Source organism: Drosophila pseudoobscura, chromosome 2, assembly GCF_009870125.1.
Source record: "Drosophila pseudoobscura strain MV-25-SWS-2005 chromosome 2, UCI_Dpse_MV25, whole genome shotgun sequence".
NCBI classification, from domain to species: Eukaryota; Metazoa; Arthropoda; class Insecta; order Diptera; family Drosophilidae; genus Drosophila; species Drosophila pseudoobscura.
In genome coordinates this window covers 25,108,463-25,134,312 of record NC_046679.1, presented here as the reverse complement: position 1 = coordinate 25,134,312, position 25,850 = coordinate 25,108,463, and the positions used below count along the sequence as shown (strand labels likewise).

The window sequence follows — 25,850 nt, the reverse complement described above, 5'->3', positions numbered from 1 at the left end:
GATTCTGACAAAAAATTAACTGTTTAGTTTTAAATTTAGCCATGTGTTTCAAATTTGCAACAAAAACAGCTATTTTTGGTCTAACAGTTGACAGCACTGGGTTTTTACCAAACACAGATCCTGCTCATCATAATTCGATAGTTGGTCTTTGGGCCATCACTATTTCACAATTTGCAATATAAACAAAACGAGCGATGCGTGCGCGATGGATGTCGAGAACCTGCTTAGTTTGAACCCCAATCAACTGCTGGCAGAGATCACATCGCTGCTAATAGCCACCTCAGAGCCGAGCGAGACCAATGCCCTGCTGCTCAACCATGAGCTGCAGCGACGCCTGCACCAAGTGCGCGCAAAGGTTCTAGCGTTGCTGAAATCTGTCCGGGCTCGATATGCACGGAACGAGGAGATTTTAATCCGCCGCCTAAAGCCGCGCACCCAATGTAACAGCAGGCTTAATAAGGGAAGCACTGAAATGTATGGAATATGTGGAGCGATCCGCCGTGGAGCCACCTTCCACTTCAAGGGAAATTTGTATTTTCGAGATATTGATGGACGCAGTTGTCCGAATAACGAGGACTACGAGGCGCGTAGTCACACGGAGATGTTTCCCTCGGACTTCGATATGCGCTCCAAACACGTGTGGACTATTCTGGACAAGAAGAATTTGATTATGGGCATCAAGCAACAGGTGAGTCTTTGGCCGAACGAGCCGCATTTTTGAGAAACTTTCACGGACCAGACTAATTGTCCTCCCTACTGACCCACTGACCTACAACAGCTGCTGGACCATGCCGCCTGTGAAAAGGCTCCAAGCTCTCTCAAGCGAAAGCCCATCGAGCGACATGTTCGCTCTCTGGCCAGTCTGCTGGCCAACGCCGACAGCAGCTTTAGCATCGACTGGACCCAGATCAGTACTCTGGACTTGGAGTTCCGTCATTCTACCTACAGCTCAGAGGCAATGTGGCGCGTTTATCTACATCCGCAGCTGAGCCGCGAGGACTGGAGTGCGTCGGAGGACGCAGCTCTGGTGGCGGCGGCCAAAGCGAATCACATGCAGAACTGGGAGAAGATAGCTTCGGCGTTGGATCGGCGATCGGACTATCAGTGTTTCGTGCGTGTCCTGGTGGCGTTCCGTCACCACCTGGAGCCATCGTCCAGTGTTCGATGGACCGAGAAGGACAATGAGACACTAAAGCGTCTTGTCGAAATGAATACTGTGAATGGCCAGATCAATTGGCAGCGGGTGTCGGAACACTTTCCCGGCAGGTCCAAGTCCACTCTGATCGGACGCTATACGTATACGCTGCATCCAAGCATCAGCCATGGTGAGCAGTGTGGAATGGAATGGACTTTCTCCCCCAACGTTCCTCCAACTAAACATTTTCGGCTTATTTCAATTGCAGCACCCTTCACCACGACGGAGGACATAATGCTCTTTGCTGCCGTGGAGGAGTACAATGGTAAATTCAATAGCTTTCCCCGCACTCTGTTTCCCAACCGCTCGCTGGCACAGCTCCGTACCCGATACCACAATAACCTCGCCCAACGCACCAAGACCGACCCTTGGTCGGTGCTGGACGACACCAAACTGATGGATTTTGTCACGGAGCACGGGGCCGCTCAGTGGGTGAACTGTGCTGCGCATCTTGGAAATCACACTCGGACCAGTTGCAGGACGCGTTTCTTGGTAATAAAACGCTTCCTAGAGCAGCATCCTTCGGCCACGGTCGCAGACTTTCCGCGCCGAAGGTGTTTTAAAAATAAAAACAATATCGTCACGGCTGACAATTGGGCGGAGTGTCTGGAAGTGTGGCAGCAGGATCCTGACTCCATCGATCCGCCGAAGCATCAAACGCGTCCATCGAGAGCAGGGGAGAGAAGGAGCTCTAACATAAAAGTCGGGCCCAGCGAAATAGATGTGCAGGTCTATGAGTACTTCAAATATAGCTACGATCTTCAACTGAGGGCATCACCGTCGTTGGAACACTTTTCGATACCCAAGGATGCCTTGAATCTCGCATATGTGATCGAGGCGTTAAACTACAAGCCACCAGCGGCCAAGAACTTTAAGCCCATTCAGAGCGTTTCAATGCCCCTGAAATTGTGTAGTTCCTACAACCAATTGCTCAAGACGCTGCCAAAAAAAAAGGACCAAAATCCATCCCAGGACTCGCTACTCTTGCCCCCCAACTGGTCAACGATGATGGGATTCCGTGCCATTTGCATATTATCCGGCGACAGTGGAAAGCTCTCCCCCGCTGAGTCCCCAGCCTACGACGAGTCCTCGCCGCACATCCAGCAATTCCGGCACCGTCTGCGAGCCCTGTTTTATCGCACCATTCTGCTGAGCCGACTTGAAACGCATCTCTTCGATGAGCTGCCCTCTCACCTGATGGCCTTGCCAAGACCTTTGGCCAACTACATTGAATCCGGGGCACGATCGACGCAGGAGGAACTGAGCAGACAAATTGCAGTCAAGCAAATGGCACATGTCAACCGATTGGCTGAGCCACAGAGGAAGAAACCGAAATTGGAGCCCCTCAGCGAAGATGAGGGGATGAGCTTCAAGGAGGAGGAGGACTTCTTGCCTTTATAAGTTTATTGTTTACTTTATATCGCATCGTATATTACTCATTATAATAGCTAACAAATATAATTTATAAAGTTGTAGGTACTTTCATCGCGTGTTTGAGTGTGTGTCTGTATGTTTATAGTACGAGTACATTTTAGGCAAAGGAAAAACAAAGGCACACCTCCAGGGAGAATGGAACGCGCCCCTCCCCGAGCGATGGGCGAATGTTCATAATTTGCACTGCAAAGCATTTTCTGTAGCAGACTGTAAGTAGATCTAATAGAGCACAAAGAAGCATTGCATTAGCAGCTTTAACAGATGACGATTCGTATTCGTGTTCATTGGAAGTTGCTAAAGTCCGTCTTCAGCTTGATGGTCGGCTTCTGTGGCTTGGCCAGCAGACCGTTCCTCTGGGCTTCCGTTGCCTTCTGGGCAATGTTAATTGACTGCTGCTGACTGCGTATGGCTGCCTCCAGTTTCTGGCGCAGCTCCGGTGTCTGACCCATCAGTGCCTTGAACTCCTTCGGGTATTTCGGCCCAATCTTGAGCAGCCACTGCAGGGCCTGCTCGTGCAGCTGTCGCTGGTATTTGGCCAAGGTTCGAAGGCGGCTGGGATCGGCCAGGAAACCAATCAGTACAGGCACCAGCAACGTCAGCATTTGTATGTCTGTGAACATGGTAGAGAATGTTGATTAATACTATTTCGAGTGTTTGCAGAGGACACTGAACATCTGTTCTATGCAACAAGTGCGACCCCATTGGGTGCCAGCTGTCCACAATTTAAGTATACGACCATCAAACATGCAACAATTAAAGCGTGATTCCGTCTGTGTACAGCATCTACAACTAAACTATACGTTCCACATCAACTATTCTATGGGTTTGTGCAATAACAATAACTGTGCAATAGAGTAGTAGTACAATGCGTTTTCGAGCCAATAGACAGTTGGTATGGGTTTCCGCATAAGCGCCGAGACGAGTCCACTTCCACTCGCTTCCACTCGATTTGTATAGTATGTTATATAGTTCTGGGTCTCAAATATGTGTTCGATCGATAACAGATCGCAGACTGGATGTACGGACATTGGATTTAGGATGGGATCTGTAAATCTCCTCGTATTCCTCGTATTACGTCTCCAACTGTCTTGCTGTTCGGAAACGCACTGTGGGGAGGGCGTGGCATGAAACATGTGCATTCTTTTGATCGTGCTCTTTCATTTACCTTGTAGCAAGTTCATGTTTCCTAACGGTTTTAATTTGGTTTAATTTCGTGTGTGTTTTAGATGGTTTGTGAATTGATTAAAAAGAGAAGACGGAGACGGAGAGAAAAGAGCAAATATGTAATAGTCGAATTTCTTGTTCTTGTCTCGCAAATGTGCTGTTATATTATTGTTTTTGTCGGCTGCATTCAAAGAGAGAGATAGAGAGACAGAGAGAGAGAGAGAGAACAAGGCGCCGCGGCTTAACGGCAAATGCAAATGTGGATGGAATATGCCGATGCGATGGACAAGGTGGAGTGTCAACTAGTGGGGGAGGGAAAGGGGTTTCCGCGAAACAAGCTATAGACTATGTAGAGGGTATTCCCGTTAAAAAATAATAAAATGAAGTCTAGCGAAACCAAAATCGAAATATGTTCTTTTATGTACGAGTACAAGTGTATCTCTGCACACCCTACAAATGGGATATATCTATAGTTTGACTACGGAACAATGTATGGAATCATTTTTCTGAGAATAAAGCTCTTTCTGTCGGAATAGGTTTGTGTGAAGCGAAGAGGCCTCTTATCCCTCATCTGTTCTCAAGGTTTGCAATCTTTTCTTCTCTGTTCCATTTAATGGTTTCTATTGACAGCTATTGATATCGATATTGAATGGATTTCCTATCTACTATATATAGATATATATATATAATCTAGCTTAATTTCTCGTATGCTGAATAACGCCCATACATTTCTATGGTACACGATTTCTTTAGGATATTTAGGATTTGGTTGGAAAGCCAGAAGGTATTACTCGAGCTCGGCCACTCTCTCGTGCACACGCATTCGACTAAGGGATACAGAAGTTTATGTCGCAAGAAACCCCCATATGGCATGTGTTTCATGGACACAGAAAGTAGCGGAAAAAATGGAAAATAATGCTATTTATAGGCAGAAGAGAAATGATCAATCCCAGAATAAGGCTCCATGACTTGATGAACAGGAATACCCCGAATGGAAAGACAACTCGAGAGAGCGATCAGTAATCGCCTTAAACATGAGCACTTACGGTGCTGTGGCTCAGCCAGATCGATCAGCTGCTCCACGGTGACAATGCTCTCCAGGGTGACCTGCAGCTCCAGTTCGCTGGCTGGCGTCTTGCTGGACTCCGCGTACAGGGACTTGATGATGCGCGGGGCCAGGGCGTGGATGTAGGGGGTGGCCGTCTTCAGCTCGGCACTGGCGAAAATGGAGCGCGTGGTCTCGATGCACTTCAGTTTGACCGACAGGTGCTCGGACTGCAGGCACTGCCGGAAGTGGTTGATGCAAGGATACTGCAGCGAGGGCGCGGCCACCACGGAGGCTGGGGTATGGAGAATGAAGACGGCGATGGCTAGCAGCATAGTGACCTCATCCACTCTGCGCTCCTCGTTGTCGCCAGCCGTCTTGGTGAGATCTATGACGGTAGCCAAGGCGCTCTGCAGCAGCTGCTGCCAGTCCTCGGCGGTGTCCGCCTGCCGCGACCACCGATGCACGCAGACCGAGCGCAGGCACTGAAGGGCCGCCTGCACGGCGCTGGTGTTGGCCAGGATGCTGCTGTCTATGGCGGACTTGTTGGCTATTTCCTTGATGATGCTAGTGGTCATGTACAGGATGGTGGGCAGAATGGTGAGGGCTCCGCGTGGCGTGCAGAGGTCCAACAGCTGTTCGACGCACTGCAGCCCACTGGCTACCAGCAGACCACTGTCGTCGCTCAGGACGGAGAAGAAGGAGGCGGTGGAGTGGAACTTGGCGTAGGCGTAGTCCAGCTGGAGGCCCGAGCCGCTCTGCTTGGTTGGGTTCATACTCGGTATCTGGCGAACGAACAGGCAGAGGCACACCTCCAGCACGGCGTACACGTGCGAGCTGCCGGGCTGCATGGAGTTGTCCTCGCCCAGCTGCAGGCTGTCTTCGGCATTGGCGTTGTCGTCGCGCCTGTTGTCGAGATCCTCGCGCGCCGCCTGGATGGTCTGCTTGAGGATCTCCACGCACAGCAGCTGGACCAACAGCTCGTCGCGCGTCAGGATCTGTCGGTGCAGCACGTGACACAGTTCGATGGTCAGGGCTCGATCCTTGATCAGCTGCTGGCGCGCCCACTTCGAGTCGAAGATGCTGTGCAGGGATCGCAGGCAGCTGACGATGTTTTTGGGCTTCTCCGAGCTGCGCATGCTGCACAGGGCCTCCATACAGATGCCGAATATCATGTGGAATCGGTCCGCCGAAAGGGAGCCGTGCGTTATGTGGTTGTTGTTGGACTCCGCCGATGAGCTGGCGGCTGTTTCCTGGTGTCGGGCGAAGCCCTCGTCCCGCAGCCACAGGGCCGAGGCGTACAACAGCGGAGGCCAGCTGGTCATGTAATGCGGCTTCGAGGAGTTAATGGTATCCGTGGTGTAGAAGGCGCCGCCATCGTGCGGCAGCTGCGACTGGAACTCGGCCGGCAGCAGCAGCAGAGCGTGGTCCTTCATGGCGTTCAGCCAGTGCGTGGACAGATTATGCAGCTCCGGCTGCACCAGTCCCAGCAGACTCTCGCCCCTGCTGTCGGGCGTGGGGTCTTGGTCCACATCCGCCTCCACGGCAGTCAGGGAGTGGACGGCGGCAGTCTGCTGCGACTGCAGCGAGAGGAGGGAGGCCGGCGCCTTGCCGTTGCCCATCATGGCCACAATATAGACCTCGGCCCAAGCCTTGAGGATGCTCAGCTTCTCCAGCGTGGCCATGGACTCGTTGTACAGCTGGGTGCTGTTCGTCTTCGTGTACAGCTTGCTGAGGGAGCTCACGAGCAGCTGGTGGACGCGTCGCAGGTCGCTGATGTCCCGCGCCACTCCCGAGCCGATCCACGCGGAGCACACCTCACAGGCGGCAGCCGTCACGTGGGAGGGCGTGTCTGGGGCAAAAGCGGGACGCAGGGCGGCCCCCACTTGCGCCTGGAACTGCTCGAGCAGCAGGTGGCCGGGAAACTCGGGCTCTGGGACGTTGGCGAAGCGATCGATGATCTCCTGGAGGGTGCGCAGTCCCTCCAGCCGCAGCTGGTCTGAGTCGGAGGTGGCCGCCATGAAGGACATGCGGATGAGCTCCGCCAAATGGAGGATTAGGTAGTCGCCTCGGGACTTGATCATCTGCTGCTCTTTGGCCTGGAGCAGGTCGAAGTGCATGGGACTGGAGGCTTCGCAGCTGGAGATGATCCTCCGGACGCAGTGGGAGGCAAAGACGCGGGTCGGCCAGCGGGGCTGTACTGCCGGATGGGTGGATGTGTTCTCCTCCGCCCTGTACTCGGTCACATCGTCGGCATACTCTTCCTCCTCGTCGTCGTCCTCCTCCTGCCCCGACGTGTGATCCTTGTTCGCGTGATCCGCCCCAGTGGGGGGACAGTCCTCGGCCAGGCCGCCCTCTGCGGCCACCGTGAGCACATTCTTGCATAGACTCAGCCAGGAGCTGAGATTGTCTGCCGCCAACATCTGCAGCATGGAGGTCAAGGTGTCGTGGATGTTCTTCAGCATTTCGGCATCCGTTTCGGTGTCCAGCATCGAGAAGAGCAGCCCGGGGAGTCCGTACTCGGTTAGCACTAGGTCCGGACATTGCTCCGGGCTTATGGTGAGCGCCAGCTCGCACACTTCCTTCGCCTCGCGATGCGCCAGCTGGCGCAGGCATGAGACTGCCGCCTTGCGCAGGATGAAGTAGTTGCTGGCGAGCATCTTGACCAGCGTCGGGACCAGCGAGTCCAGCTGCAGGGACTTGCAGGCGAACAGATGCAGCTGCTGCAGACAGCCGATCGCCTCGGCTTGAACCAGGGGGTCCGCGTGCGCCTGCAGAAGGGCGGCTGAGCACAGGAAGGAGCCGCGCATGGCACTGACTCCAGCAGCGCTTCCCTGCAGCTCCGGTCCTACGGTGGTGATCAGGGCATTGACCACGCGACCCACACACTGATGCACATCCACATGAGCATGCGGGACGCTGAGCAGCAATTTGAGGGACATCGTGAGCGCTGCCTCCACATAGCCCCGGAACATGGGACCGCCGGAGTCGGCGATCTGAGCCAGGGCGTACAGCGACCAAACTTGCACCACCGGCGAGGCGCTGTCCTGGGCTAGGGCCAGCAGGATGGACACGCTGGTGCTCAGGTGCTGAGAGGAGCCCATGCCGCCCACATACCGGTGCAGGCAACCGAGGGCGTGCGAGTGTCCCGTGCGTGTAACCACATCCCTGGCCGACTTGAGCTTGTCAAAGCTGTTCTGCGCCAGTTCGGCGGTGAAGTGCGAGTCGCCCACGACCTGAGCCAGCCTTCCCAGAGCCTCGCCTCCCGCGCAGCGTATCGTGGAGTTGGCACTGGTCAGCGAGGCCACGATTAGACCTGTTGCACTCCTCCGCACATCCTCCTGGCCCAGGCTCGTCTTGCTGTCCGTCAGATTCTTTAGCGCGCACAGCAGCGCCGTGAAGATGTTCATCTGGACCGCCTCCTGGCGGCTGCTCTTCGCCTGCTTGATGCACTCGCCAAAGTGCTCCAGCATCTGCAGCCGATGCTTGTTGGCCACCTTCGGGAAGATGGTGCCGTACAGCGTCACGGACATGTCGATCACAGCCACGCCCAGCGGCAGGGGACCGGGACACTGCTGGGCCTTGTTGATCAGCTGTAGGTTTCCAGAGCTGCTGCCTCCGGAGTTCCCAGTTCCGGACGTCGTGGCTGAGCCGCTGCTACTGCCGCTGCCGTTTCCATGGGCGTACCAACTGGGGCGGTACAGGCAGCAGGGATCGTGCTCCAGGGCCCCCGAACCAGCCGCACTATTGGGCTGCAGCTAATGGAGTAGAAAGTGGGTCATTAGTCGAAGTGTTTCATTCCAGAACGAGTGAGTAGTGAGTAATTTAACAGAGCAATCAGCCATGCTCTGGTTTTCACCAATTTATATTTATTAATGTCTGAAGTCGCAAGCTCACTAGCAACGGCTTATGCGATTTGCGATAACCGGAGCATGGCTGAATAAAATATACGCATGCGAGTATGTGCCACAGAACATATTTGTGGTAATGCAAACTACATTCGAAGCAAAAGTATAATAATACTGAAAAACGATTGGCTCTAGGAACAATCAATGAAAACGAAGGATTCCGTTCGCTTATGGGTAATTTGTACAGCGAATCAATGTCATTCTGTTCTGCTTTGTTAAAGAACAGCACCCTCGACTCGACTCCCAATCAGTGAAGCACTGAAGCTTAACCATTCTGTATACTGGTCTACTAGATATTCAAATATCTATGGGCATTGCTCGTACTATTAAATCTAGAACTCAGAGTAATTCCTGCCCCCTGCCCGCTGTACCGATAGATACTTAAATATGCCCTCACACGGAAGCGGAATAGGCTGCAAGTTCTTTAGCTGAGTCAAAAGTAATCGCTCCTCGGAGTGCAAAGAACACTGGTGCAGTTGCTGCCTATCACAAATGCCCAATAGCAAATCAGACAACAATATCATGGTATCAGAAACAGTATCATCAACTGCATCTCACTCATCTTCCATCACAATCATCAAAGGCTGTCGTCGGTTCTTCTGACCCTCTTTGTGCACCGTAGGATACTCTCTCCACAACCCACATAGAAAAACATACACACATAATAACATTTGGTGACCCCGACCTTGGTAATCTGTTTAAACTGTCAACCAAGCGACAGTGAAAGGATTCAAGACAGCTTCTATACAAGTTGGCACCAGGCCAGACACTTACGGTACCATTAAGTCCCACCACCTCGGCCAATCTCACACATTCAGATAATCAGCCAAGAGCAAGCCTGCAAGTCGATTACCATCGAGGCGATCACATTTAGTTGTTGTACGTGCCTTCCATAGACTGGAGAACACCACAAATCCCTCCATCCGGTACGTCGTCTGCAATATTACTCTTTTGACCAACATCGGTTGCATTTTGGAGCGCATCCCGCTACACAGCGAATAAAACAGCCTGGCAGCCGCCTCTACCTGGACCTTCGTGCAACAGTGCATAAGTACGTGGCGATCTTCAATTAAAAGCTTATGCAGAATTCAGGCAATCGTGAGGAACGTCAGTCGAACGTCAGAGAATCATCTGAGCCACCAGCCAACGGAGGCTTACAGCGAATTGCCTTCCATAAAAAGCAATCTGAAACAGTTTCCAGAGGCGGGAGGACGCACTTCAAGTGATTTGTTTACTTCAGCATTCGTGAGGAGTATGAGCAACCAGTAAGAGGAGGATACGACTGAAAAAGGTGGTGTAAAGAGCATTCGCAAGACTAGACTCGTCAAGCCATGATGACGGCAGCTTCCACGCACCAGTATTCCAAAGTTTGATGGGGAAATACTAAAATGATCACAGTTCCATGATCTGTTTTGATTCATAAAACAACTGTGCCCACGGTACGGAAGATGTGGCTTCTTAAAGCCACGGTTACCGGCGAAGCAGATGGATTGATCCGAAATATAAATAATGATAGGAGGTATAACCGAGATACAGATACAGAGTTTTCGCAAACACGGTAGTGAGCCACCTTCTCAACCACAATACAATCCATGACGATAACAAGTCATTGAGTCCCTCGTCCCTCGCATCAATAAAGGAATCGGGCCTCAATAAATCCAATACTGAATCAGAAACAAACTGGAAAAGATTAGACACCATGCTTTAGTTCCTAGAACCAAGAATTCAAGCATTAAGCCTAACGCTGCCAGGCGGCGGTTCAGATAAACATCTTCACGGCTAACGGACAGATTGGACTCTGTTTGAATTTGAACTATGTTAAAAAAGAAATACTCGAATGACACTCGAATAACAGACAGTTCTACGCTCAATGTTTCACCCTCCCATATCATGACTGTCACATTAAGACTCACCAAATTAAAGTCTCGCTTATGCCCAGTGCTCATTGGAGAAATATTTCTGGCCTAATCCATTTCCTTGAATAAATGCTAATAAGGAAAACGCTCCTGGTTCAATAAACATGTTACGTATATCTAGATAACTCTACAATATAAGATCTCATGTTTGGCCTAGTTTAAAAATCGATTTCTAACACATCATACTCCACAATAAACTGTATATATATGTAAATATCTATGTGTATTCAACTGAATTTAAACATTAGAAAAAGCAGCCAGCAAAAAGCCCAATAGAAGGGTTAGATAAGCATTGAGGAGTAGATTCCTATGTGTTCATGCAAAAGAAAAACTAAAACGAAAACAAAAATAGAGAACGAAACTGAACAGAACTCCGATTCTGAGAAGAAATCATAAGGAAAGCAAAGCATAAGCGATTGAGCCGCTGCAATTCACTTACATGCTCGCCATCTACTTTGCGATTGGGCTCCATCTTTGGGAATGCATAGTTACACAGAGTAGAGAGAGGATGGGGGAGAAAGGATTCAAAGGAGAGAGATTTGTTAGCACACCACGAACACAGGACACACAGTAAAATAGCCCTACAGACAACCCCGGAGGGGTCTTTTTTTCCGACCGGCTAGACAACCCACCTGATCCTCGATAGTACGATGGTTGGTCTCCTGGAGCCAGGTGCCGAGAATAATGGAGTCATCGCCGTGGCAGAGCGTGCGCAGCAGCGAGTTGGTGGTGTTGGCCGCGTTGTCCGAGAGCGTAAACTCCGAGACGAGCATGCGGAGGAGATGCGTGTAGGAGGCCTCCAAAGCATTGGGCGGCAGCAGAGTCAGCGTCTCGAAGAGACGTAGGCGCACCATGGCCGCCGGAGCCTTCAATTGGGTGCCATAGCTCTTGAGAACAGTGGCCAAACTGCAAGGCGAAACATCATCGTTACCATTCGCACATAACAAAGAGGTTGAAGGCAGGAGAGATATAGATCTGGATATGTACTCACTTGACCAGCATGGCCAGCGCACTCTCGATTGGAGTGAGTAGCCGTCGGGTGATGTCCTCGCTGACCAGTTCCGGACAATTGAGCAGGAAGCTGTGCATCACAGAGAGGGCACCCGCACGTCCCTCGAGCGTCACCTGCCAGGTGAAGGCGTCCCCGCGGGCCTTCTCCGACTCGAGCTCCTTGTTGGAGCGCGGGAAGGAGTTGCGCCACAGGAGCAGCATGCGTGGCAGCAGACCCTTGACCACCGGCGATCCCAGAGTCATGATAGCCCCGATCAACAGCCAGCCGGCCTGGGTGCGGTGCAGCGACATGCGGCTATTCTGGGAGGCGGAGCGCAGCAGCTCCTCGGCGCAGTTGAACACCACCTTGCCCTTGGTGTGGGGTATGCCCAGCGGGGAGTAGCGCACGCTGCCCAAAATGGCCGCCAGGGCGCAGCTATAGCCGGCGATGGCCTCCGGTGAGGAGCGCATCTGCTCGATAGCTTCGATGAAGCGGTCGACGAGCGGCGTTATCTGGCTGGGCACGGCCACGCAGCAGCAGCGCAGGCACCAGGCGGCCGCCAGTCTAGCGGCGGCGCACGGATGGACCAGCACCGCGCACGTGGCGTCGATGGTCTGCAGGGACTGGTCTCCGAGCAGGTTCTGGGCCGTAGTGCCCAGGCAGATGAACAGGGAGCTCAGCTCCTGGAGGGCGCACACGAGCAGGTGCTGGCTGAAGAGGGTCTCTTGGTTGGAGTCCTTGGCGTTCTCCGGATTGAAGTCGATCGAGTTCATCTGCTTCGCCACCAGATGGATGAGCTCCTTGCAGGCGGCGGTCTGGGCCTTCTCCCCCAGCATCTTGCCGATCGTTGAGCGCAGAATGAAGTTGATGCACTTACGCGAGTAGACGGCGTCCACGTGCGAGCAGGCGGCCTTCGGATTGGCCACCAGATCCAGGACGTGGGCCAGGAACACGCTCAACTGGCGCTCCAGCCAGACGCTGCCCATGAATTGGACAAACACCACGTACGCATGGGTGACGCCCACACGCACCTCCCGATTCACTCCGGAGCTGCCCTTGATGATCTCCCCGGTTCCCTTGAGGAAGGAGGCTCCGCCCCGCAGAAATCCCGACATCAGTATGCCCAGCGCCTCGTCCAGCGACACCAGCCGCTGCGTGGCTCCCTTGCCCGCCTGCAGGACGACCGTCTGATTGGCCTTCTTGTTTAGGGCCGCCTCCGCCAGCTGCTGGGTGTAGGCCAGGAGCGTGCCCAGCAGCTGGGCCACAGCGCAGCGCACCTCGTAGTTGCTCCCATCAAAGGCGCGGAAGCAGAGCGTTCCCAGGCTCTCAAGCTCCGTCTGGTACAGGAACGGGGCACTGTATATCATCTTGAGTATGCAGCGGGCGGCGGCCACGCGCACGGCCATTACCCGGTCGAGCAGGCAGTGCTTGGCCGCCTTGTAGATGTCCTTGTGCACGTTGGCAATGGCCGTGCCCATGCCGGCGCTGACCTTCTCCAGGGTGTGCATGATCTCGATCCGTGCTTGCGACTCGGCGTTCTTCAGGGTGCGTATGAGTATCTGGACAGTGTCCTCATAGGTTCTGCCCATCATCCTGCCGAGCTTCTCGTACATGGAGCCCAAGACGCAAATGGCAGCGCTGCGGAAGGGAATAGTATCGGAATATAATTGGATCTAGGATTGGGCCTGATATATCTTACAGCTTGGTGGGCAGATAGCTGGGCGAATCATCCTTGTTCTTCAGGATATCATTGCATGCATTCACCGTGTCGAAGAGCATGAAGGTGTCGCCCACCGAGAAGAGGGTGGCCAGGGCGCTGGCTATCAGCTTCCGCATGGGCGGACCGGGGGCACCCTGGATGCGCTCGGACAGCTGCTGGACCAGCTTCTTCTGGTTGGCCTTGATCTCGTGCTTGGCCACATGGGGCAGCGACTTCTCCAGGTACCGCAGCCACTCCAGCTCGAACACCGGCCGCTTCGGCTCCGGCAGCTGCTTCATGGCCTCCTCGTTGAGGGTCAGTGTGTGGGCGAGTTCCATTTCGTCGTGTGGTGGCTCTGTTGACGCCTCCTCTGGATGCTGTCCCCGAGCGGATGGGGCGGTGTGTATAAACGATCTGCAAAGAACGCGGAGAAGCACACACAAGCAAAATAAATGAATTGTGGAATGTTTCGTTAATTAATTCATAAACACATGGATCATGCGCGAATGACTATGGATCTTCGACCTTGAACCCACAATTATTTCTGCTCCAACGATTATCAAGCAGCTGCTATATCGATCAACATATGCACTATTGATCTATCAAACTTTATAGTTTCTTTTTTAAAATTCCCCCGAAATACTAGTTTTTTATCTCACTATTTGTCCACACAATTAGGTCATCACAACAAACAGATGTTGTACTATCCTATAGTACTATGGGATACCCATTGCCCTCGAATTTGCATGGGCGGAATCGTGGAAAACAATGTGATTCAACCTCTGTCCCACTAGAGCTGATTGACAAACTCGAATATGACTCACGGAACCAAATATCAACCATTTCATTCAATAACATGTGTACTATACAAGAGCCTGTGAAACTGATAGACTTGGGCATCAGACAATTTATAATGGCGCATGGTTGATTTTCTTAACGTTGTTTTATTTTTTGTAATTTTTAGAGCAGTTATTCTTTACCTGAGTGTTTTAAAAATAGTTTTCAAGAAATTTTGCAGCTTAAATTTACCTTTTATGATACCAAAAACGTTCAAATTCAAAATTGAAGAATAAATTCAAGAAAATTCGAAAAATATGATCATTATTTGATCTATAGATTGGAAAAGCTTATCAGTCTATCAGAAAAACTTGTTTTCATTTCAGAAATAAAAAAAGATGCAGATGGGACAGGACACGAGTATTTTAAAACATTTATTTCCGAATTTAGAATAAGAATTCGATTCTCATGGATTTTCATAAAACAGATCGCCTTCTGCATAACTTTGAACACAAATGTTTCAATCAATATATATGTTTCAGCTTTGTAATGATTGTAAAGAGAAACACAGTACATAGAAAACAAGTACAGGGTATCAGCAGTGCTTTACGGAGCGAATAGAAAGAGAAAGGAAGAAGAGATGCTGCCTGCCACCGGATTGTGTGGAAAAGCATGCATCACTCGGTCTATATATGTACGTATATGACGATGGGAATGACGACTCCCATATGCACGAGTACGCGTACGTCTGCCAAAGAAATATTCAAATATATTTGATATACATATCGGTGTAACACCACTTGGCACGCTCCAACGGAAGCTGCACCATAGCCAGAAGCAAGTCCGCGCCCCTACCCCTCGTAAAATGGGGCAGCACCCACCCACACATATTTCCATTCAGCTTTCCGATAAGCACGGGAAAGAGCTGTCGCCTTGGACTCGATAGCGCACAGCCCATTGACATAGATGGGGACAAAGTCAAGAGGAGCCAAATTATTAATACGAAACAAAGACTTTTGTTCGAAAAAACGAAACGAGGAGGAGCTGCCGGAGGGCCCCCGTCATTGCTTGTACATATACGAAATGATATCCGCCGGCTATGGGTAACGGGTATGTGCTGTGGCACAAAGAAAGACAATGGAAAGGATACTAGGTGTGAGGGTGAGTGGGGGTATGGCTGGTCGAGAGAAAAGGGGCACAGTGCACCATTCTGTATGGAATACCCTACAGTGAATGCATTTGGATCGGCCTTTCAAATTTAGAAGCATTCGCTTGTGCGTCTCGAGTCGAGCATTAATGTATCGAGTCATGCACACGCAATGTGTGTTGTTCTTGTGGTTTTCTCGAGTATTCTCTTTTGCAGCTCTATATAAAATGCTAACAAAAATACCGTTCGATACAAATATGTAATTTATCTGAGAAATGAATCTATGAAATTGGATTCCTAAGGGTATCCAGATATTTGGTTAGCCCAAGGAGAATTGGTTTGGTTTACTGCCTTCCGTCTTTGTTTGCGGTCTCCTCAAGTGGCGCGTGTGCGCGCACAGAAGGGGCACAGCAGTGAATGCAGAGGCCTGGCTTAGGAGGACCCCAAACCGCCAACAATTTACGTCTGTAGGCTAAAGTTACATAAGACGGTACTGGGCTGCTGTTGCTGCTGCAGGTCTTAAAGGAAAACAAGTAAAACCTGTAAGGTGCAACATATAAGAGCAGACCATAACAAACCACATAGACAGGCTAGACGACATGTCCATCTACGGAGTACAGGGTGTCTCTCTATAACATTCTGTGGTGTGTGGCGGTTTGTGTTGGTTCGTGGTGTGGTGTGGTGTGGCGGCTGGCGGGTGGGTGTTGATTTCTTGGTGGTGGGTTGCTTGACTTTTCCCACCCGTCTTCCCTCCCACCTATATGTTTGGTGTTTGATATTGTTGTTTTTTGTTTTACCTGCGCGCCTCGTTGATAACTTTGCGCAGAAATTGCGGCGTGCGTGCAAAGTTAAGGTTTTCCATTCCGGCAATGGCTCAAAGCATTACAGCCGCCGAACGAACGAAAGAAAAGAAAACTTTCTTTGGCTGGGCCAATATGTTGTTGCTGCCTTGCCCTGCCTCGCCTGTTCGCTTGCAGGTTGCAACTTTCTCACAAATCAATAACTTTGTCCCATCGCACACTGAACAAACGCAATCTTCAACCTTCAAGTCGAATGGCTAGCCACAAAGGCTGTGTATTTTTTCACTTCCTTTCCCCCGAATGGGATTTTTGAATCACTTGACGTTGAATGGAATAAAAACAGCAAACGGAAAACGGCAAACAGAATAAATGAGATAATTCGGGAGCGTGGCGGTACTGCGGTGCTACGCGCAGCCAAACGGCAAATGAAATGAAATTGGGAGAGCAGAGCAGCGCGGCCAAAGCAGCGCTTGCAAAAAAACCAACCCACCACCCATTGAGAGCGCGACAACCATGTGGAAGGGAGAAAGAGAGCAGAAGGCCGCCGAGCAGCTGACGGAGAGTGCAGCGGCAGAGACAGCAACAAAATGCAAATAACGATTAATCGTTAATGACGATAACGATTATCAAACGAAAGACCTAATGTGGTCCGGTTTCACAACAATTCCCCAGTGGACAAAAACTTCGTTAGCGATATCGCAAACGAGAGTTACGCGAACCACTACACCACAACCACACACCATACATACAGTACTGTATGGTTAGTGGCGAAACTCAGCCGTGTAAAACTATCGAATTAAGATCTGAAAACGATAAAAAAAATTACACTAGTCGCTCAGTTTGTGGCAGTGAAAGTTTCATTTTCGATAGCTCAAAAACGGATCTTTTGCGAGACTTTTGCAATATCGTTTCAAGCCTTTTATGATATCTTTTGCGTGACTTTTGCAATATCGTTTGCGAGCCTTTTATGATATCTTTTGCAATATCGTTTGCGAGCCCTTTATACTATCTTTTGCGAGCCGAAATTTTAATTTTTATAGTACAATGAATAGATTAATTAGATTAGTGAATTCAATTTAATTTGTTTTTGCCCCGTCGACACTCTGTCCTGGGCGTACAGAAAGAATTTTTGAGTTATTCGGTCGAAGTCAGCGTCTTCTAAAGAAAATCTTTCCTTAAATCCCGGTGTAAACAAATAATCATGTTTATTATATTACTATATATGTATATATTAATTTAAAAATAATACTATGGATGGCTAGAGTTACCCGCAAGCCTCTAATACACTTTTTCGCCTTTTTCGATAGTTTTGCGAGACTTTGTCGTCACTCTTTTTTCGTCAGGTAAGTGCTCTTTCTGAGTCCGTCTGCGAGAATTTTGCGAGACTTCACTCATCGCTCCCGGATTTTTATCATTTCTAATGTACTCTGACTAAGCAAATATGAGATTGCAGGCCTGAATTGTACACCCAACATCTTTTTCAAAAATTCAAAAACTGCGATTTTGTGAATTTTAATTTTTCTAAATTTTCACTTTCATAGAATTTTGTATTCGGTCCGATACAATGGCTAGCTGTATCTGAAGATCACTGTCGCACCTTGTAATTTCAGCGTCTGACTTTATCGTTTCATTGCTGCTGCGCTGCCAGCAGATCGACAGATACAGAGTAAAGTATATACATATGTACTAACTTTTCTCACTTTCACTTTATCTTGTCTGACATTCTTCAATCGAAGAATGCTACGTGTGCTTCTTTCTCAACCCACGAAAACCATAAACTTTTTCCTCCCATATATCTGTACGATCACAATAGCAATACCCAAGTGAAAAAAGGGTATAAAAGTGCAGGGTATAAAAGCTTCAACTAAATCGAGACCTGCAGTTCCCACAGAGGAAATTATACAACTTGTTTAGTATAATTGGTGATTTTCGATATTTGGAGTCACTTGTGCAAATTCTTTACGAAGTACTTAGCACCTAACTCATCAACCTGGGTTCAATATGTTATGTACGAAGATGCCGCCTGGACAATCCTGATTGGAATGCCACTTTCTACCGATTAAAGGGAGATTGGGCAAGGGTGTGGAGTAGGGATAGGTATACGTATAGGAGAGGCTAATAGGTTCCTCGACTTTATTATGGCTTAGTTAGGCTTAGGTTTAGGGTAAGAACTGCATGCTGGGTATAAAGGACAACGCCTTGGAAGTGGCGCTATTGGGGTTGCCCAGATCTTTGACAATGCCCTGGACACGAGCCACCACATCACTGCGCTGGATGTCCCCGCGATCCAGCATTCTCTGGAACATGGTGTGCAGTTGCCTGGCCGCCGAGGCAGTGGACAGCTCGGAAAGCTGCTCGAGAAGGTCCTCGGAGTAGCCCTCGTACTTGTTGAGATTGGCTGCCTTCGCGTCTCGCTTGAGCAGGTCGTAGACCAGCAAAAAGTCCACGTAGGGCTTGGTGGGCGGCACTCGCTTTTTGCCCGCCGTCGAAGCGGTGCTCCAGCGGTCCATGGCGGACTCAAAGTCAAAGGCCGCCCGCCCGTAGTTGTCGTCGTACAGGCGCAGAAAATTGTCCAGCGATTCGACATCGTTTGTGAAGTCATCGTGCCGTATCTCGCTCTGGATGTCGCGTATCAGCGAAAGGGGCAGCTTGTCAAAGTCAGCATCGTCTCCGATTTCATTGAAAAGGGCATGACCCTCGAGCGCCGGCTCTGGGGCGGGTGCAAACAGAGCCGGCCTGTGTGCAGGCGTGGGGGCCGAGGTGGGGCGCTCCGTGGTCGAAGTTCGTTGCGGTGTCTCCCACCAACTGGGCGGTTGCCACCAGCCAGAGCCCGAACCCGAGCCTGCTGGACGTCGGGTTGTTGTTTTGGGCTTGATGGGTGTAAGCGCGGGCGCGGGCGCGGGAGGCAATGGTGTCGTCGAACCACCGCCATTCGAGTCCATGTCAGAGCCATTTGCGTTGAATGGCGGCTCAATGGTGGTGCTGGAAAGCGGCTCGTACTGCAGCAGGTCGATGTAGTAGGCCAGCGCCTGCATGGATGCGGGCAGGTAGCTGGTCAACAGATTGGCAGGCTCCGCCGGGCTCAAGAGTAATCCCAGCAGTAGCGCCAGCAAAACCTTCGGCCTTAAACAACTACGCATTTTACTGGATTAAGTATCTTCGAACGTTTAACCGGGAACGTTTTGATCGGGGGAGCTTTGGGCGAACAACTAAAACTGCTTCCCAGCAGCCAGCGAGCATCGATGAGTAGTTCCACCTGGATCTCGGTATCTGTATCTGGTTTCCAAAATGGATGCTCTCGGGGTTTCTTTTTTGGCAAACTTGTTGGGCCCAGAGGCCAGCGACCGCGTTTGCCGCTTGTTGCGTAAATTTTGTAACCGTCGCGTCTTGGAGAGTTGTTCTTGGAAAAGAGTGAAAGATGTTCCGTTGCCAAAAAATATAAGAACCTGTTTTCCAAGAAAGGTGCCTGCCTCATAAATATGCAAAAAAAAAAACACACACACAGAAGCCACCCGAAAATAAACCTGAAATTGGTCTTTTGTTTTATTTGCTTGAAAAAGGTATAAAATAAATTAAATCGAAAGAAATGCAGGTTTCGAGTCTTGAATGCAGTTTTTTTTGCACTGCGAAAGTTTGAGAGTGATTGATCGAGTGTCAAAAAAAAGCACCCTTGCAAGAAAGCTTCTTGCCCAAACAGAGAGAACCAGAATAGAGAGAGAGAGGAGAGCGAAACAGAGAGAGTATATTCTACCTGCCAGAGAAGCTAAACATTAACCTGTTGTTGTTGTTTATATCTGAAGATTGTTGTTCCCGTGAGCATAGAAAAGTTTTCGCTTTTTTTTGAGGCAGCAACAAAACGGCACAAGGTAAACCGGGTCACTATAACGGGTTTCGATTGCAAATTGTGTCACTAGTCTTCTTGAGCACCGCCTAACGGACAGCGCAGCTTGAAACTATTTACCCACACACGCACACACACACATACACACACACAACATGTACTAGGAATACACACAAACTATAAGCCATGGCTTTTGCAGAATTTTTTCATTTCCACCTGCAGCTAATTGGCATTAGCGCTAGTCATAAGTATTGGTTAAAGCGTCATAAATTACACACACACATAATAATATATTTATATTGGTGCCGCTATCTGTTGCAGTCTCAAAATTCGACGACAACTCCCACACACACCCACAGCTTCACACAAGTGCTGTCATTACAGGAAATTTGTACAATTTGGACTGCACAACTCACCGTTTCACTTGAGGTGCCTGCACGTGTCACTCGTTTTCCGCTTCTCACATATTTACGCACACAACTTAAATGAGAAATTGAATTTTCCACAATTTTCTACGAAAACTCACTACACTACGCACTGATACTGATATGTGCGTTTGTGTGTATAATTGATAGTTAAACCGATAGCGATAAGTGCGCACATGTCGGCGCATCCCTGTGATTGTCAACGACCAGCTGTTTAGCTTAGTCGATTTATAGCACGTGTATTAATTTTGTTTGGTCTGACATTGTTTTTATATAAGAAAATAACATTGAACGGAATCCATAATGGCCAGAAGACCTGAGCACTCAGCACCGCCGGAAATTGTGAGCAACTAAAAGGCAATCAAATCAGCCGCTAACGTTTTTTCTCCCCCTTAAAGTTCTACAACGACAATGAGGCAAAGAAGTATTCAACAAAGTAAGTGGCTTGCGTTGATTGTAGAAAGAATAATATTAATTCATTTCGGATTACTGCAGCACTCGCATCATTGAAATTCAAGTTGAAATGGCCGAGCGTGCACTGGAACTGCTGGCTTTTCCCGACGACGATGAATCCCGCTTGATTCTGGACATTGGCTGTGGCTCTGGTCTGTCGGGCAGCGTCCTGGAGGACAGCGATCACATGTGGATCGGTATAGACATATCCAAGTCAATGCTAGACATTGCCGTCGAGAGGGAGGTGGCCGGTGATGTTATATTGGGTGACATGGGCGAGGGAATGCCCTTTAAGCCGGGTACTTTCGATGGCGCCATCTCAATTTCGGCTCTCCAGTGGCTGTGCAATGCCGACAAAACCTACCACAATCCACACAAACGTTTGCACAAGTTCTTTAGCACACTCTTCTCCTGCCTCACGCGTACGGCCCGAGCCGTTTTTCAGTTTTATCCGGAGAATTCCGATCAGATTGAAATGGTCACATCACAGGCCATGAAGGCCGGCTTCTACGGCGGATTGGTTGTGGACTATCCAAATTCTGCCAAAGCTAAGAAATACTACTTGGTACTGATGACGGGTGGAGCGGCGGAGCTGCCGAAGGCGTTGGGTAAGTATCTGGCATGCAACAAAAAAGAAACACGTTTTGAGCTTCGCCTGTTGCAGGTGCCTCACCGGAGGAGGAGCGTCGTGTAAACTACATAAAGAAGCGCGATGCCTGTCGCGAGGCGCGCGGCAAGGCTCCGAAGAAATCTCGAGACTGGATATTGGCCAAGAAGGAGCGGAGACGTCGCCAGGGCTTGGAGACCCGTCCGGACACAAAATACACGGCACGCAAACGCACTGGTCGATTTTGATTAAAGAGAACCAGCTCACGCGAGTCTTATATACAATTTGCATATTTATTTAAACATTTAAGCTTAGCGGTATATACACTGTGGACTAGAGAGTATTACTATGGTTTCTCCCCCTCGGTAGAGGTGGTTGGTAGCCCCTCCAATTCCCGCCGGTGCCGCTCTTGGGCTTTTTGCTTTGGAGTATCGTAGGAACTCTCAGAGAGAAACATAAGGTAAACGGCGACGCCGGCAAAAATGAAGGCCAGCATTACAACATCCGTCTGGGTGGAGGCTTTGCTAGTCTCCTTTTGGGTCTTTAAGCGATCGTACTTAGCCTGTGCTGCCTGGCGGCGATCGAACGACTTTCCGTAGTGATTTCTCGACCATTCGTCGAAATCGTAGATGGGCGTCCGGCCCTCGGAATCGGCTACTTTGGACTTCTGAAAGCGGGACTTGTAGAATTTTGTCTCAGGGTCATCCTCCACGGGCTCGGGCTCATCGTGTATATCCTGGGCATATTGTGCTCCGGCTGTATGAACAATGCCCTTGTCGTAAAGTCGACGCAAACGGTAGTTACCCAGGACCTCGTAGGCCTGATTGATGTCGCGAAACTTCTTGGCTGCGCTGTCGCTCCCCTGATTCCTATCCGGATGATAGAGCATCGATAGCTTGTAATAGGCGGCCTTGATTTCATTTTGAGTGCACTTCTTTCCAATGCCGAGGGCATCGTAGTAGTTCAGTTGTAGTGAGCTGAAGGATGTGTGGAGATTGCGTGAGAGTTGTCGCCATAATAGTGGGCCATGCTGAAACATGGCTTTAAGCTTTTGTTTATATGCTTTTCTCGTTTGTTATATCACAGAAATAATGCAAAACAAATCAGCTGATTGAACTTGAAATCTCGATAGCTGTCTGCGCACCAAGCTGACTGTCAAACAGCTGTGTCGCCGGCCTACGGCGAATGTCACCCTGTTGCAACTATTTTGGTTTTTGATTTTTTGAATTTATTTATATATAGACACGCCGCATAGCAAAGCACCATTTGGTTGAAATTTTCTTCAAAGCGTGCTTGATTTTCCCTCTAGCCTGTCTGTATCTGTGTGTGTGCCTCGCAGTGTGAGTGATCGAGAAGTTTCTGGCTATTGAAATTGAAATTTAGGCCAGAAGGTACGAGAAATCGTGATTCACTAGTGATCATCTCTATAGGAAAGAAATTTTCTGTACAATCAGATCCTCCTTTTATTCAGAAAATTGTGTAACCATGACAAACACCATCAGCAACGACGATGCCTCGGCCGGCAGCCACAAGGACAAGGGTAACGAGGCTTTTAAGGGTTCCCAGTGGGACGAGGCAGTGAAGCACTACAGCAACGCCATCAAGCTGGGTGCCACCCACAAAGAACTACCGGTGTTCTACAAGAACCGCGCAGCTGCCTACCTGAAGCTGGAAAAGTTCGAGAAGGCCGTCGAGGATTGCACAGAGTCACTCAAGTTGGTTCCCAACGACCCAAAGGCTCTTTTCAGGCGCGCCCAGGCTTACGAATCGCTGGAGAAGTACGAGGAGGCGTACCGCGATGCCACGGCTCTGTTCAAGGCAGATCCGGGCAACAAAACGGTGCAGCCAGTTCTTCAGAGATTGCATGTGATTGTTCAGGAGCGAGTGGCCCGCAATGCCAAACTCTCGACCAAGGTTAAGAATATGATGGATCTCACCTTCGACCTGACCTCGCCCCTGGAAAAGCGACGCTCGGCTGCCAACAACCTGGTGGTTCTCGCCAAGGAGTCCACCGGCGCTGAGCTGCTCTACAAAGAGCACTGTGTGGCCAAGGTGGCCACTCTGGCCAAAGTGGAGAAGGATCAGGAGATCTACATAAATATGGTGTACGTGGTGGCCGCCCTCTGCGAGAACAGCGTCGAGCGAACCAAGGGAGTGCTCACGGAGCTGGGTGTGCCCTGGTTTATGCGTGTCCTCGACCAGAAGCACGAGGAGTGCGTGGCCACGGCCCAGTACTGTCTTCAGACCATCATCAACGCCCTTTCCGGGCTAAAGAACAAGGCGGACTCCAAGCCGGACAAGGAGCTCTGCTCGAAAAACAATCGAGAGATCGATACTCTGCTCACCTGTCTGGTATACAGCATCACGGATCGCACAATTTCTGGCGCAGCTCGGGATGCCGTCATAGAGTTGCTCACCAGAAACATTCACTACGCGGCCCTAGAATGGGCCGAGCGTCTGGTGGAGATTCGCGGCCTGTGCCGCCTCCTGGAGGTGTGCTCCGAGTTGGAGGACTATAAGTACGAGAGTGCCATGGAGATAACCTCGTCCTCCTCTACAATTGCGTCGGTCTGTCTGGCCAGGGTCTATGAGAACATGTACTATGACGAGGCCAAGTTACGCTTCGTGGAACAGATCGACGAGTTCATCAAAGACAAGCTGCTGTCGCCCGACATGGAGTCCAAGGTGCGCGTCATCGTGACTATAACTGCTTTACTGAGCGGCCCCCTGGATGTTGGCAACCAAATTATCGCCAGAGAGGGTGAGTCTTCAGGGTGGGGTGTGTTTATTGAACTTAACTGATTCCTAATCTTTTCGTAGGCATTCTGCAGATGATTTTGGCCATGGCCACCACAGAAGATGAGCTGCAGCAGCGTGTGGCATGCGAGTGTCTGATAGCCGCCTCCTCCAAAAAGGACAAGGCCAAGGCTCTTTCTGAGAATGGCGTGGACATACTCAAGCGGCTCTACCACTCCAAAAATGACGCCATCCGAGTCCGCGCCCTTGTGGGATTGTGCAAGCTTGGCAGCTACGGGGGAGGTGATGCGGCTATTCGGCCATTTGGCGATGGGGCAGCCCTCAAGCTGGCCGAAGCCTGTCGCCGTTTCTTGATCAAGCCCGGCAAGGACAAGGACATTCGACGCTGGGCTGCCGATGGCCTGGCTTATCTCACGCTCGATGCCGAATGCAAGGAGAAACTGATCGAGGACAAGGCCTCCATACACGCTCTGATGGAGCTGACCCGCGGCGGAGACCAGTCCTGTCTGTACGGAGTGGTAACCACCTTCGTCAATCTGTGCAATGCGTACGAGAAGCAGGAAATGGTTCCTGAAATGGTGGAGCTGGCCAAGTTCGCGAAGCAACACATACCCGAGGAGCACGAGCTGGACGATGTGGACTTCATAAACAAGCGTATTACGATCCTGGCCAACGAGGGCATCACCACCGCACTCTGTGCTCTGGCCAAAACCGAGAGCCACAACTCGCAGGAGCTGATGGCCAGGGTTCTGAATGCAGTTTGTGGACTCCAGGAGCTGCGCGGAAAGGTCGTCCAGGATGGCGGCGTCAAGGCGCTTCTGCGCATGGCCCTCGAGGGCACAGAGAAGGGCAAGAGGCATGCCTGCCAGGCTCTCGCCAGAATCGGTATAACCATCAACCCAGAGGTAGCGTTCAGCGGCCAAAGATCTCTCGATGTCATTCGGCCGTTGTTGAATCTGCTGCATCAGGACTGCACGGCACTGGAGAACTTTGAGGCGCTGATGGCTCTCACCAATTTGGCCAACATGAACGAAAGCGTCCGCCAGCGCATCGTCAAGGAGCAGGGAGTGTCAAGGATCGAGTTCTACCTGATGGAAGATCATGTATTTCTGACGCGAGCAGCTGCTCAATGCATTTGCAATCTGGTGATGTCCGGGGACGTGGTCAAGATGTTCGAGGGCGAAAACGATCGCGTCAAATTCCTGGCCCTTCTCTGCGAGGATGAGGACGAGGAGACAGCCATGGCCTGTGCCGGGGCCTTGGCCATGCTCACTTCCGTTTCGGAGAAGTGTTGTGAGAAAATATTCGCAGTTTCCAGCTGGCTGGACGTACTCCACACACTGATAGCCAATCCCAGCCCTGCAGTTCAGCATCGGGGCATTGTCATAATACTCAATATGATCAATTCCGGCGAGGAGACTGCCAAGAAGCTCTTCCAGACGGACATTATGGAGTTGCTGAGCGGCCTCGGCCAGCTACCGGATGAGTCGCGAGCCAAGGCCAGAGAGGTGGCAATTCAGTGCCTGGCCGCAGCGGAGAGATATCGCATTATTGAGCGATCCGATGATGCCGAAATTCCCGACGTGTTTGCCGAGAGTGCCAAAATTACAGAAATTCTTGATGAATAATTTCATTTATTCTTTGCCGTATACCGTATACTATTTCGGTTCCACTTAGTACCGTGCCTTTGT

At 50.4% G+C, this 25,850-nt stretch overlaps 6 protein-coding genes across 10 annotated transcripts; 3 read left to right on the top strand and 3 right to left on the bottom strand.

Moving 5' to 3' along the window:
• The first annotated feature begins 118 nt into the window (after positions 1 to 118).
• Positions 119 to 2,687, top strand: Pbp95 (proximal sequence element A Pbp95). Its single transcript, XM_001359549.4, has 3 exons — positions 119 to 688; positions 779 to 1,325; positions 1,404 to 2,687. The coding sequence occupies exons 1-3, from the start codon at positions 206 to 208 to the stop codon at positions 2,594 to 2,596; spliced, it is 2,223 nt and encodes a 740-aa protein (XP_001359586.3). The 5' UTR covers positions 119 to 205; the 3' UTR covers positions 2,597 to 2,687.
• Positions 2,585 to 20,499, bottom strand: LOC4802720 (HEAT repeat-containing protein 5B). 5 transcript variants are annotated; one of them, XM_003736751.3, is made up of 8 exons: positions 20,334 to 20,499; positions 13,353 to 13,766; positions 11,654 to 13,291; positions 11,295 to 11,568; positions 11,102 to 11,134; positions 4,840 to 8,596; positions 3,795 to 3,815; positions 2,585 to 3,239 (listed from the first exon to the last, which is right to left on the bottom strand). In XM_003736751.3, exons 2-8 carry the CDS (start codon positions 13,688 to 13,690, stop codon positions 2,911 to 2,913), a joined length of 6,390 nt encoding a protein of 2,129 aa, XP_003736799.3. In that variant the 5' UTR covers positions 13,691 to 13,766; positions 20,334 to 20,499; the 3' UTR covers positions 2,585 to 2,910. The 5 variants fall into 5 exon arrangements, with proteins under 5 accessions (XP_003736799.3, XP_015038031.2, XP_015038029.2 ...); XM_015182545.2 differs by lacking the exon at positions 20,334 to 20,499 and adding an exon at positions 16,074 to 16,502; XM_015182543.2 differs by lacking the exons at positions 11,102 to 11,134; positions 20,334 to 20,499 and adding an exon at positions 16,074 to 16,502.
• On the bottom strand, positions 18,177 to 19,456 carry ImpE3 (Ecdysone-inducible gene E3). Its single transcript, XM_001359547.4, has one exon. It carries the CDS (start codon positions 19,214 to 19,216, stop codon positions 18,236 to 18,238), a length of 981 nt encoding a protein of 326 aa, XP_001359584.3. The 5' UTR covers positions 19,217 to 19,456; the 3' UTR covers positions 18,177 to 18,235.
• Positions 20,500 to 20,529: 30 nt separating the features above from the next.
• Positions 20,530 to 21,686, top strand: LOC4802719 (probable 18S rRNA (guanine-N(7))-methyltransferase). Its single transcript, XM_001359546.4, has 4 exons — positions 20,530 to 20,684; positions 20,741 to 20,778; positions 20,838 to 21,403; positions 21,460 to 21,686. The coding sequence occupies exons 1-4, from the start codon at positions 20,646 to 20,648 to the stop codon at positions 21,648 to 21,650; spliced, it is 834 nt and encodes a 277-aa protein (XP_001359583.2). The 5' UTR covers positions 20,530 to 20,645; the 3' UTR covers positions 21,651 to 21,686.
• On the bottom strand, positions 21,670 to 22,513 carry LOC4802716 (dnaJ homolog subfamily C member 30, mitochondrial). Its single transcript, XM_001359545.4, has one exon. The coding sequence runs from the start codon at positions 22,439 to 22,441 to the stop codon at positions 21,749 to 21,751; it is 693 nt and encodes a 230-aa protein (XP_001359582.3). The 5' UTR covers positions 22,442 to 22,513; the 3' UTR covers positions 21,670 to 21,748.
• A 154-nt stretch (positions 22,514 to 22,667) lies between these two features.
• unc-45 (unc-45 myosin chaperone) lies at positions 22,668 to 25,826 on the top strand. Its single transcript, XM_015182542.2, has 3 exons — positions 22,668 to 22,793; positions 22,857 to 24,163; positions 24,223 to 25,826. Exons 2-3 carry the CDS (start codon positions 22,888 to 22,890, stop codon positions 25,785 to 25,787), a joined length of 2,841 nt encoding a protein of 946 aa, XP_015038028.1. The 5' UTR covers positions 22,668 to 22,793; positions 22,857 to 22,887; the 3' UTR covers positions 25,788 to 25,826.
• Positions 25,827 to 25,850: the final 24 nt, after the last annotated feature.